The 14,136-nt window shown below is 29.6% G+C and overlaps 1 protein-coding gene across 1 annotated transcript; it reads right to left on the minus strand.

Moving 5' to 3' along the window:
• Positions 1-8,735: 8,735 nt before the first annotated feature.
• LOC129296655 (pentatricopeptide repeat-containing protein At5g39710-like) lies at positions 8,736-11,180 on the minus strand. Its single transcript, XM_054935243.1, has 7 exons — positions 10,981-11,180; positions 10,671-10,866; positions 10,244-10,295; positions 10,140-10,202; positions 9,701-10,078; positions 9,047-9,291; positions 8,736-8,837 (listed from the first exon to the last, which is right to left on the minus strand). The coding sequence occupies exons 1-7, from the start codon at positions 11,178-11,180 to the stop codon at positions 8,736-8,738; spliced, it is 1,236 nt and encodes a 411-aa protein (XP_054791218.1).
• Positions 11,181-14,136: the final 2,956 nt, after the last annotated feature.

Raw genomic sequence — 14,136 nt, forward strand, 5'->3', positions numbered from 1 at the left:
AACAATAACCTTAAGTATATAAATTTTTTATTTTTATAATATGTGTAGATTAATAAATTAACCCCGATGGAATACATTTAGAATTGAAATGAGTAGATTTTATCTTCACCCTCTTAATTTTTAGATATCACCCATTTTGTTAATTAAGAATTGAAAATTATTAAATAAATACGAGAGTAAAATGAAAATCCCTGTTTTGTTAATTATGCTTTATAATCTTATTTTTTCAAAATATAATTATAAATTTTCAAAAATATTATTTATTTAATATATAATATTTTGTGAAACCTTAAATGGAGAGAGAAGATATAATAAGGGGAGGAGGGTAATATTAAAACAAATATAATTAATAAAATATTATTTTTATCAAAGTGTCTTATATTTTAAAATATTATATTTTGAGATACTGAATCTTTTTTGATAGTATCTTATAAATTGAGATAAGTGGAGTATTTAGTACTTTTTATTAATATCTCTATTTTGAAAGTTAATATTTTTTTTTTTTTTACCTTACAATCAACAGATGCGTTAGATTAGATTGGCCAGATGAACGATAATAGTTACACCTATTTTAACTAAAACACTCTCTCTTGTATATTATATTATTATAAATTATAAATATATTAATATGTATCTAATCAATGCCAACTATCATAACTCCCACGTATATTTTTTTTGGTGAATGTGGCGCTTGCAATATGATGAAGAAATGAGCTTTTGTAGTGAAACAAGTAACATGCACATAGTCAATTTTCTAAACTTCGAATATAACAAATTCATAATTTTCAAGACAAAATAAATAATTTTTTTAAAAAATATATTTTTGTGAAATAAATCAATATTACTTTTAGCGTATTTTATCATTTTTATTTAAAATAAATTCATATATATTATACTATAATAAAAGTATAAGATAGACTCTAAAACTCTTTCTGGTAGTATTGTAATGAGACAAATTTTATTCTTCTTAAAAAATTATAATTATTAGTTCAAAGTACTTAAAATTTTACAAAATTAATCTGCGATCCAACTTTCTATCTACAACAATTGAAGATAAACCATGGCATTATTTCTTTGCAAAGTAATTCCATTCATCACACCATCGAGTAGTATCAAGAAGAAAAGCATCTTGGAGTATTCAAAAGAGACATAATGAATATTATGAATTTCAGCAATATTAATTTTCATGCTCAAGTTAATTAGTGAATCTAACATGATCTAGATTCCCTCGACATTTCAACAATACAGGGGTGGTCCATATTTAATATGAATTATTTAAATTAGATTCTAAAATTTCAATGACTCATATTTTGAAAAAAATATTAAAATAAAATAATAAAATTTGTATAATTTTACTTTATAAATATAGACAATTCAGAGATTAGATGTATCATGTGTCCATATGAGAATTTAACATAGACATGAGATATATATCTTGTATTTTATTTTTTTTTCTCTTTTTTTGGGTAATATATGCATGCGAGTTGAATATGACACCTACTTAATTAATTAATTGATGTATAGGAACTTTTTAGCCGTGATTAACTCTATTAATAATGAAGGGCTGAAATTTTATTGGTGAAAAATTTTTGGCCACATATTTGAGGAATTAACAAAAGCAAACATTATGTAGTTGGGATGGGACCACATGTATTCAGTCTGCTGTACCATCATTTAGGTATTATTCAATTTGGGCATGTAGGGTATTTATTTATTTTCTTTTTCATCAGAATTGACAACAAATAATTAGTTGAATAATAATTTATCTTATGAATGCCTTATATTTATTCATGACCATTTTATCTCCCAAAAATGGGGTGAGAGATTAGTTTTTATTTCTTTCGTTTTTAACGCAAATAGAATTTAGTTAATTGCAATTAAAAATAATTCGTGTGTGTGTATCTGTTTATATATCTTTTTATCTTAATTAATCCCATAAATTTGAACACTTGACATTCTTCTTATGCTTTTCATCAAAATGACAATAATAAAATAAATAACAATTATTCCCTTGAGATCTTGTCCTTTTTGCCCTTGATAAATAAATAAAAATTAATTGAAAGAAGTCTATCACTTATCCACAATATTAATATCTTGAAAGAGACAATCTCCATCATTGACAAGGTCTACTCTTTATATTTAAAAAAATAAAACTTGTAAATAATAAAATTTAAAAAAATAAATATAATTAATAAAATCAACATTACCAAATGGGCTAGCCGCAAGAGACCAGAACATCATAAAATTTTTATTTATTTTGTGAAAAAATAATTATTTTTTAGATTTTTAAAGCTAGGCGTGAAATCTATTGAGATTAATTATATGAAATGTAAGTTTTAACCGTTTTTAAATATTATATAACAATTTTTTACTGTTATCAATTGAATCGATGTTGGCTATCATATCACATGAAACACTCATTGATTAAGTGAATTTGTACCACTCATTGAATTCAAATCCAAAATGTAGACATCAAATAACATTAAGGGGAAAAAAAAAAGTAAAATGTACGGGACACTGCAGAGTTACAATTAAAAAACCTTATTTTTAACCAATAATGCTTAAATAGGATTTGGATAATTATTAAAAATGGATTAATCTAACAAAATATATGATTCTGACTCGATAATATAATATATTAAATAATAATTGTATTAAAGAAATATCAAGTACTAAGAGCATGCCCAAAGTTGGCAAGTGATGAGATGAATCTTGAACAAGATAATCTTGGCTCATAATTGAAACCGCATGTAATAAAAACAAAAAAAGGTCAAAACAAAAAGAAAAGAAAAAAGAAAAATCAGAGAAAAGAACAAAGAAGATATGCTGTGTTTGCTTTTGCCTTTTGTTTCCCAAACCACCCACCCTGTAAAATTATGTTTTACGAGGCAGTCAAAGCCACCAGATTTTTCTTTCTTCTTTCAGTATTTTTATTTAATTTTTTTACTGTTATTATTCTTTCTTATTCTTTGTTTGCTGCTTTATTTTCAGCTTTGATAGAGACCCCATTGTGTTCCCTTCTTTTGCATTGCAAATGGGTTTTGGGTTTTGAGGCCCTTGGTTTTCTAAATTCCTTTCCTCATCTGTCACTTTCTCCTAAGCAAATTCTGCAACAAACATTTTTCCCTTTCGCATCTCTCCTATGTTTTTCTTATTCTAACGTTAAAGCAATACTACACTTTAACCTCGTTTTTTTTATATATTTTTATATTCAACTAGACTCGTTATATATATATATATATATATATACATTCCGGCATAAATTTTAGCGAGAATGATAGAGAGTTCAAGAGATTAATTAATTTAATTTAAGTTTCAAATTTAAAAAAATTACCAATTGGCTCTCGTTTCATAACTTTATTGTGATGCATTTATATTTATTTTTTAAATTTTAATATAATTGATTTTTTTAAAATTTAAAAAACAAGTTGTAACTTTAATCACAATTAAATAGTAAAATTAAGAGTCAAACTTACCAAATTCTTAAAGTTTAAAACTTGAGACCTAAGTTAAATTAATTAATCCTATTAAGACTTCTCTATCATTCTCCCTAAATTTTAGAGATAATAAAATTTTTAGTTTTCTCAAATTTGTGACTCAAGGAATCAAAATGAGAAAAATTAAATATATGAGATTAATTTTTTTAGTTTCTCATTTCATTGTCTAAAATACTGCTCTTATTTTTTATCATTTTCCAAGGTATCTCCATAGCCAACATCTGTAAGATTAATCTTTCAAGAAATCGATAAGAGATACTCTCCATACACACATTCATGAATCAAATTTTGGAATGATGCTTAAAGAGTCCAAATCATTATTATTTATGCCACACCTATGTGGGTTTTTACTGCATTTTAAGCTTGCAATAAATAATGTTTATTTCTTTTTTTTTGTTTGTAGAAATTAGGTGTCTTTTTCTATGGAAGTGAAAATAATGCAAAAGCTTCTCCAGCATTTTATTCATCTTTTTAATTTTCACGTTTTATGAAAATATGTAAAATAATAATAAACAAACAAAATCAAAATTATACAAAATAAAATATACAGAGAAAGTTCAAAAACATTACAAATTAAGGACTTGTTTGCTTTTGTTCTATTTTTTAAATATATTTTATAAATAAATTTATGAAAATTATTTTAAAAAAACAAAATGAAAATCTAATTATGTTAATTTAAAATAATTTTAAAATTAAAAAATGATCGATAGTGTTGGTTTCCAATGGCCAATAGTGATGGCCCGTGATAGTTGTTAATCATAGCTAAAGAGAATTTATAATAGTAAAATGCAGTGTTTCTAAAAAATAAAAAATAAGTTGTTGACCACAAACAAAATAAAAAATAAGAGAAATTTTTTATTTTTTTTCAAAACTAAAAAATAGAACAATTTTTCAAACAACATTTGATTTCAAATCACTTACTTGAATATTTTTTATTTTTAAAATTAAAAACATTTTTTAAAAGCAAAATTAAACTGGCCTTAAATTCACATGAATTTGATAGTGGATATTATATATGGTCATAACTTATGGAATACGTGACTTTCTATAGATTTTATATCGATACTTCTAAGTTTAGTTTACGTATTTTTATTTAATAATTATCTAATATTTTATATTATTGAAATATATTTAAGAAAATAAAAAAAACCACTATTGTTGGATTATATTTTAAATAATAGCTAATTAATTGGTAATTCATGAAAAGGGTAGCACTACAAAGGATTGAATTGAAGCGATGATGTGGTGTGTGACTTGAAGTGTACTTGTACCAAAATATTTACTCCTTCATAGGAAAAAAATTAGTAAAGTAATTAATTTGCGTGATAATTTTTGCCTATGATGATTAAAAAGTACTATTAAGGTCATAATTAGAGGGAAACATACAGGACCAGGTTGGTGTAATTTTGGGAAACCAAATTAGATATAATTAATGCATTTTTTGCACGCTTTGCTCATGCTAATCTTCATCAAAGCACATTTCATTTCTGCATAATTACATGATGATGCGCATGTGCCCTTCTAGGAGGCTCTGTCCCAAAATTCAGACATAATAATAATAATAATTATAATTATAATTATTATAATACTATTATTATTATAGGAAATGATTTGAATAATTTAACTTGTAAATAATGTTATAATTTGAAACATTATATCGAGTTATATTGATGTTAATGTTTTGTTGTTTTGCACCACATTTAATAGGCATGAATACTTTTTGTTTTTGATTTGTGATACCTATCCAATGTTGTTCAAGCAATTATAGGATAATAGCTAAATTAATAATGAAAAATATGTTAGGTTTCACGCTAAAACCATCTAAACCATTGTTTAGGTGAAAATATATGATTATATACTTCTATCAAAATCATAATTTTGATTTTAGTAAAAAGAGTTAGAGTCGCTTAAATATAGGTTACTGGGTTTGATTTATCCGTGGATGAAAAAAAATATTGAAAAAGCTATATCTAATTACGCTCAACAATACTAAAACCGGACTAAAAATCTCTAATATAAATAAAACTAAACATGCACAAAATTAAGAATAGAATTAATTCAAACCTCATAATTACCAACAGATTTTTCATACCAAGTCAAACACAGAAAAAGTGGCTAAAGAATTGCTCACACAAAGATTGTAAACAAGCATTCTCTAATGGTAAAATTCTTATCAATCATTTATGTCTGACCAAACAATTACTTGCGTGTTCCTATATCATCCATCATCACATTAAACCTCTGTTTCCAAATAAAGCAGCAACAAACATACATGTTTGGTGCTCTCTCCTTAATGCTATCAAAATATTCCCTTCCCCTCCAACTTTAATCCCCATGCCACCAACCTTCATTGATCCTCCTGCATCAATTCATATCTGTAACTACACAGTTTCATTGATAAACTAAGAGCTCAGTGCCATACTAGTAACTGGTTTTTTGTTGCCAAGAGAGGCGGTAAGTCAGTAGAGAGAGATGCAAGTCATTACATCTCATAAGAGTATATGTTTGAATCTTGTTGTCGATTTAAGAACTTTGTTGATATGTAAGTTATAATTTTTTGTATTTGAAACTTAAGACTTGCTCTTGTAATAAGTTTCAAAGAAGTAACTCGCCTGAATTTTTTTTTTTAAATCTTTTATGTACCCATATATAAAGTTGAGCACATGAGACATCTATGATGCAATTACTTCACCAATGATTAACAAGGTTCTAATGAAAACATAGTAATAGTATGTGTTATCTAAAGGAAAAGCACAATCAGATTTTAAAAACTTTAGTATTTATCAGAGGTTGAGACCTATATTATATATGGGACTTATATATAATGTTCTTATTATTAAATCCTATTTTGAATTATATGGACTATTTTGTAAAAAACTTAACTGGGTTTTTTGTCTGTAGTTATGAAAAAATCTTACTACAAAGAATTTTCAATCTCAACTTATAACTCTTAAGATTTTGAGCTCTCCAAGAATCATAATTGATAAAAGATTAAGACATATGGTATGAAATGTCTACGGTCATATTTAATGATATGCCCCATGCTATTCGATATTAGACTAGACACCAATTATGAACTGCTTAGTTCTAATTCCACCTCATGTTGCTGATTCTCCAAGGACAATTATTCACCCAAAAGTTTCTAGAATATCTCAACTTCATGTCACAATATTTTTTTCAGGGAAAATGATCGTGAACTCTCAAAAAAAAAATGATATTTAAGTCCTTGACATGTTTTCTTGAAAAATAAATTGTAATTATCAACTTAAACAATTGCAACTTTAGAAAATTTGATTGCAAATAAAATATTTAAATTCTAAATATAAACAATCGGTTTATAATTTGAATTTTAGTTTGTAACCATTAAAGTGATATTATAACTTATTTTTTAAATTTTTTACTAAGACCTAATTGCCATTAATTTACTATTTCAAGACTTTATTGCCATCCTCCCCTTTTCTTATTATCCCATACTCCCTCTGATCTTATTTATAGGACAAAGTAAAAAATTTTTTTTGTCCTATTTATAAGTCAAGTAATTAAATTTTTACTATAAATTCCCTTATTTTACCCTCCATTGAATATTGAAAAGAGAAAATATTTATTAAAGTATATATATTTAATAAGAGCAAAGTTGAAAACTTATTAAATTTTAAAATGAAATTAATGAGTTATAAAGTTTTCTTGGTACTAGTGAAATATATTAAAAATGACTTATAAATAGGACCAGAGAAGTATATCTTAGTTTCAGAGACCATGAAAATCTTCATTCTTGAAGTGAATATATGCTGAGGAATTATTATCCTTTACTAAACCCTTATAAATGAAATCTCAAATATGGTAGTTTTGATCAAAACATGGCTTTGAGCATAGTAATATAAGAATAACTTCACTCTAATGTGTTCTGATGAAAGTTACAAAAGCCTGTTTCTGATGAATTTCCAAACATAAGAAGTTGACTGAAAATAAAGGCACTCTAATTCATGAATATTGTATTTGGTGGGCAATATATATAACAAAAAATATCTCCTTAATTTACTCACTACCACACAACATTCATCTCCTTCAATCTACCTAGCTATCAAAAGGGGGGACAAAGGAAACAAATATGAAGGAGGAATCGCACCAACCCATTAGATCTTTTAAGTTCATGTGTAGTGTAGAGTTAGTTGAACCATGATTCATAGACAGTAAGGTAGGGTTTGGATTGATAAATTTCAATTTAGATTGTAGATTTGAAATTTTACATTTCAAATATCACATTTAAAATTCATGTATTTAAAATCATTTGTTTAGATAATTTTTAAAAAAATTCAAATAAAGAAGAGAGATAAATTAAAATTGAAAATGACAATGAAAATTTAAAATGATAGATTTATTTTTATTTCTATAATCAATAAAATATGAGAAAAGACAAAAGAGTTATAGAGATATTAATAATAAAAACACAAAGATAATAAGATATTTGAAGTGATTAAAATTTTAAATGATTAGGGCGTAGAGAGAATTGAAATTACCAATAAATTCTAATTTGAATTCAAAATTTTTCATGTATCCAAATAAAAGATTTTTTTTAAATTTAAATTTTTATTAATCCAACCACATTATCATTGTCATTCTTTACTTCATTCATCTATGAGATAAATATTGTTTTTAAATACTTCGAAAGCAATATAACACGTGCGTAATATGGAAACTCTAACGAGTCACACTATTTAAGAGTTATTGAACAGTGTAACTCATTAATCAAACTTCGTGTAATTCAAAGGACCCAACTACTATTATTAGCTAATGGCTAGCCTCTTGTACTAAGGCAACTTATTTCTGTTGAAAAAGACATTCATCTTTTTGGTATTCAATATAGGACCGTGATACGAAAAGAACTTAAATCCACATCAGTAATAAAAGTTACTAACAGATATAAAATTGATTTTTTTTTTCAGGACTATTTAATTTTATCGTCATTTACAAATCATTTCGTCCCGAAAAAAAATTGTGGTTAAGAAAGCTGATCCATGTACCATCTCGACTGATGGAAAAATTTTGTGACGTGCTCATATTAGCATTCGTCAGCTTCAAACAGTTGTGGAGCTATGAAGGAATGTATGGAGAGAGTTCACGTCTTCATCAAATAATGGAATTAAGATAAGACTTGAAAGCAATCGTCACTCTCACATCAAACCTTCAGCTTTCATCTCAATGCTTGTTTGGTTTCATGTAGGTTTCGTTCTTATGAAACTAAACATACTCTAAGTAGTAAAGGGATATAAAATACACAATGATGAGGTTCCAAATTTCCAATAATTGGTTAAGATCTCTTTCCACCAGAGCTGTAGGAAACTGCATCAAACATCAACATCAACAGTACAGTAAAAAATCATAGTTGACCCAGATCTTCCTTCCATATACTGTTTTCTGGGTTCATTCTGAAGGGTGAAAAGTTGAGCATCAATTCAAAGTCGCATTACTTACCCAGATTTTGGTTTCATGTAGTTTTGGTTCTTATGAAACCATACAATTCTCAGTAGTTATCACTATTCACTGCCTACTTCATTCATGTCATTTTCCTCACTTTCCTCACAGTGAATTAGTAAAGGGATATAAAATACAGTGATATGGAGTTCCAATAATTTGTTAAGATCTCGTTCCACAGTGCTGCAGGAAACTGCATCAGACATCAACAATACAATAGAAATGATAATTGATCCAGATCTTTCCATATACCGTTTTTCTAGGTTCATCCAGATCTTTTTTCCTTTGATGGTTTTCCATTCAGCAAGATGCCCAGCAAAGTCTGAACTGTGCATGCAATGCAGTAACCGATGCAAAATAGGCATTCTGGCTCTATTAAGTCAAGGGCCTGATGTCTGTAAGTCCTTATTGGTAACTGCTTACGAGCTACAATAGTGATCCATCACAACCAAAATTACATACCCAGAAGCTCAAGTCTCTCTCTTTTTTTGCCTTGCTGTGCAGCTCATATGCTGCCTACTAAGAGAAGGAGATTAAAATTTTATGAAATCAGAAGTGAAAAACAAAAATGGAGCTCAGTGATTCATAACTGGCAAAATATTTGCTGGATCTGAAACTAGGTCAGCCAAATTTACAATGCATTTTTGCTTCTATGATACAAACTCTCAATATGTTCCTTTTCTTTTAGCATACTCTTGCTTGGAGCACCCCCAACAATTTATTGTACGTACTGCGCATTGGATCTAGCCCCTGTGAGATCATTTCCTCGAAGAACAAGCAAGCACGATCAAGTTTTCCACTTTTACACATACCAGCTATCAAAAGTGAATAAGTTGCCAAATCAAGACTCACGTCATTTCTGAACATGTGGTCCAACAGAAAGTTCAGCACCTTCATTCTCTTCTTTTGATACACATCTTTCAGTAATGGATGATAAGTCTCGATGTTTGGCTTACATGATTTCTCTTCCATTTCCTTTAGCAAACTAAGAGCAGTCTCCTCCTGTGAGTGCGCACAAGCAACAGAGATCATGGTATTGTACGTGAGCGCATCTTGAATAACCCCTTGCCTTGGCATATCATCAAAACAGATCGCGTGCATCTTTAAGCCTGCCCGCTTTGCCAAAAATGAATATCAGTGAGGAATAAAATGGCGGGTCTGGTGCACAACCATTGCTCTTCATTGTCTCATAAAGACCCAGAACTTCAGATAATTGCCCAGCCTTCCCTAAAGCTGCATGAAAATAGTGTAGGTGATAACACTAGGAGACACACCGTTTTCCTCCATCTTTGAAAAACTTCTCTCACTTTGCGGAAATCCTTCTCTCTGCAATATGATTCAATGACACTAGTGTATGTAATAACATCTGGGTGAAACCCATGTTTCCTCATGTCCTCTATTACTTTATAGGCTTGGTCAAGTTTCCTAGCTTTACAAAATCCATGAATCAGGATATTGAATGACAGAGAATCTGGAGAAATCGAGTCCTTAAACTCCAAAAGAACTTGTGAGCATGCTCAACACTATTTTCTTTCACCAATGCATCCATAAGTGCATTCATTGCCACTATGTCCTTGTTCACACACCAAACCGCTCTATATTTGGAATGCTTCCACAGCTTCTTCATACTTTTCTGCCTTGGAAAGCCTCCTCATTACACAAACCATTGTATCTAATGTCAAATACCCTTCAAGTTGATACATTCCTGAACACAGTCCCACATAAGATCAATTTCTTTGCCTTGCCCAAAATATCGATCATAAGTTGTACAATTTCGGAGAATGCACATAGCCTGTTGTGTTTTTGCCCATGTGAAAACCCTAAAGCTCGTACCCAGTCATTGCAAAATCTTTTCAAAATCTTTTGAACCAGATTCTCTGACACAAGAAACTCATACCTTTTTAGCGATTCAACAACTTTGTCTGGAGAAGGATGTGGTTCTTTAAGAACTGTGCTGATTGCTGTGACATCATTTTCATCCTTGTCCTCCCCTCAAAGAGAGTCTCATTACTTGGGTTCGACATTAAGCATATGGGCATCAACCCAATCAGCAAGTGCAGGGATAACGAAGTCATCATCAGAATCTGAGCTTTCAGGGGTTTGGTTGTCAGGTAACTTGGACCCAAACTGGAAGTTCTGGTGACTCAGGAGCTTGCTGAGAATCGACCATTGTACAAAGTGGGTTGCCGTACAAGAAGTAGCACAACCCATTACTGTTGGTAAGCCTTTGAGGAAGACAATGGTGAATGAGTTTCAGGATTTGCACTTAGACAGCATTTTCAGCGAACTCTGCATTCTTCTATGAAAAATAATACAACCAGGTTTAAGTACCGTTTGGATTCTGTCCTGGAAACCCTCTCCAGAGTACTCTTATTCATCAAAGCACAACATTCAGCAACAAGTGGGATTGATTCCTTCGTCTTCCCTATCTATGCTATATACACTGATTCAAGAAGACGCAGAGAAACAAATAAAGCTCCAGATGTAGGGAAGCAATATAAAAGGAGGAGATTACAGGTATGAGGTGATTTACATAAAGAAAAAAAAATAATTATTTACAGAAACATGCAGCTTAATTTTTCTTTCTCAGCATACAATAATTATTTTGTCTGCTTTAGATGCAATCAGGAAAATGAGAGACTCAAAGCAAAAGAGAAAGATGTGTGACAGTTTTATAAGAAAAGAACACACTGCACTTCATACCAAAAGACGCAGCCCAAATTTAACATACAACTATCACAAAGTTCACATATGCAGCAAGAAGCATGTCAACAATACCCAGACAATTTCACAACCACAAAAGACAGCCAAGGAAATGTCAGTTCTCCCCAAACTTTTACAGGTACGACCAAAACATTTATACAGGACCAACCATAGCATACCAAAAATTTAAATAAATGCACAATCGAATCAATCCATGTCTCAGTATCAAATCAAATAAGATGGGCTGTTCCTTTTGAATGTGGATACCTAATTTAGCGTGTGAGCTGATACAAAGTGACTATAATTGGAAGAAGGAAAGTGAACACCGAAAAATGTTTTGCGACCTCTCTATTCTTCAATGTTAAGCGACTTTCTATTAGTATTCGTCTAATTGTACCAAAACGAAATCTCTTTTCCGAATACACGATTCCAAATTGTTTGGGCCAATGCAGAATCATCAAAATTTATTTGCGGCCCTGGAAAGTGTGGAAGGAAAAAAGAAATTTAACTACTGAAGGAGGATTAAAGGAAAAAAATGTACACCTTATTCATCAGTAGGAGTCCCAGATTCAAGTCATCAAAATGCAAAACAGCAGGCAACAGCTATTAAAGGCGAAGGGGTTGTGGTTGAAGGAGTAGTGGACGAACCTGATGGAGATTGAAGGTGAAGGAGAGGTGGCCGAAGGTTCCTAGTTCCAACGAAGGACGACCTGAGAAGATTGCCCTCAAGAACAACGGAGTACTGGGCACCTGAGCTTCAAGGCTTAAGGCTGAGGCAAAGAACGAGACAGAGAGCGAGGAAATACCTTAAGATGCGACGGTGATGGCTAGAGGACCGGCGGCGAAGAACGAGATGGAGGATGGAGTGAGTGAGAGCCGCGGTAGCGAGAGGCAAGTGTATGTGAGGCAAGTGCAAATGAAATGTCTTTAAGCTAGTGGAAAAAAATTTTTATAAACATAATTGATAGTCGTTTCTTATATTTTTATAAATTAAGAAAGTTTTAAAAACTCATTAATTATTTAAAAAATCAATAAGCTTTTAACTTTGAAAAAAATTACATTCAAATCCTATAAAGAGAAACTTATTATCAAAAGGTCTCATAAATTTTACAAAACACTCTTAAGTTTTAAATTCTACACATTGATAACTTGACTAAAGGTATTGATAATTGAACAATAGTGACTTAACTTACTATTATAAATTATCATTTTTCTTTACAAGATATAAATAGTGTTTGTCCAGTCGTCAATACCCTTGATCAAATCACCTGTGCTAATTTGAAACTTTGGAATTTTATAAAATTTGTGGGATCTCTTGATAATAATTTTTTTTTGGGGGATTGAATGCAATTTTTCCTTTAACTTTTTTTATGGAGAAGATTCTCTCATCTTCTCTTCCCATCTTCTCCCTTCTCTTCTTCTTAGCTACTAATCAAGAAATTAAGATTTAGACAATCCAAATTTAATTTTTTATAAAATATTTCATTTTATTTGTTTTTATTGTATTTTTTAATTGTTTATATTAAATTTTAGCTATTCAAATTTTATTATTTTATATTCTTTATAATTTAAAATTTTAATAATAATTTTATAAGAGATTAAAATTAAACAATCAAAATCTTGATAGAAGGGTTAGAAAGAAAAAAAAGAAGGGAAAAGGAAAAAATGGAAAACAGATGATGGAGTCACATAATGCAACTTTAATTGAAGGTTATTGAAGGTTAATTAAAATAGTTAGGTATTTAATTATGACTTTAAGTGGGCCTAGGACCATTTATGAGGTTAAATAGAGTCCAAATTAGGCATTGGGTTAATTGGATCTAACATTGTGAGCTTAAATGAAATTGTTATTTCATGTCATGCCCGCAACGCGCGATATAAAACATCATAAGTGATGTATTTAAAAATCTAATAGAATGAGAGAGAAAATTTAGGGTTTTGGGTGAAAAATCAAGAGCTTTATTAGGGTTGAAGGCTAGTAATCATTGAACATGATTTTAGGCTCTTAATCATTCAAGGTAACTTCTTTGATATCATTTTTATCCTCTAAACCTCTCTTTAAGCTATTTTATGTTGGGTTAGGTTGGGTTTTCATTTTTGGAGATGCCATTGTGATGTGTTCAAATTATGAGACTTGCTTGAAGTTAGATAAGTGTTGGTTAAGTAGTTTTAATGATGATTATGCTAATGAGATACTTAAATTGAAACTTAAAGTTGTTTTAGGTGAGATTAACTAGTGTTCATTACTTGGTTAACGAGCTAAATACGTGATATTTAGGTCCAATAATGATAAGAATGATCAAGTTTGAAGGTTAGTTTTATGGAAAAGTGTTTAAGATATAGGTTAATAGCTTAACCCTAGGATTAAAATGTGATTAATGTTTATCACAAATATTAATTTTGTTTGATGTATATATTATGTAGATTGTTTGATTAGCATTGCTAGAAGTGAGCGACGTAAGGG

The sequence above is a fragment of the Prosopis cineraria genome, unplaced genomic scaffold (assembly GCF_029017545.1).
Source record: "Prosopis cineraria cultivar Desert tree isolate PC_DT_omini unplaced genomic scaffold, ASM2901754v1 PC376, whole genome shotgun sequence".
Taxonomy (NCBI): domain Eukaryota; kingdom Viridiplantae; phylum Streptophyta; class Magnoliopsida; order Fabales; family Fabaceae; genus Prosopis; species Prosopis cineraria.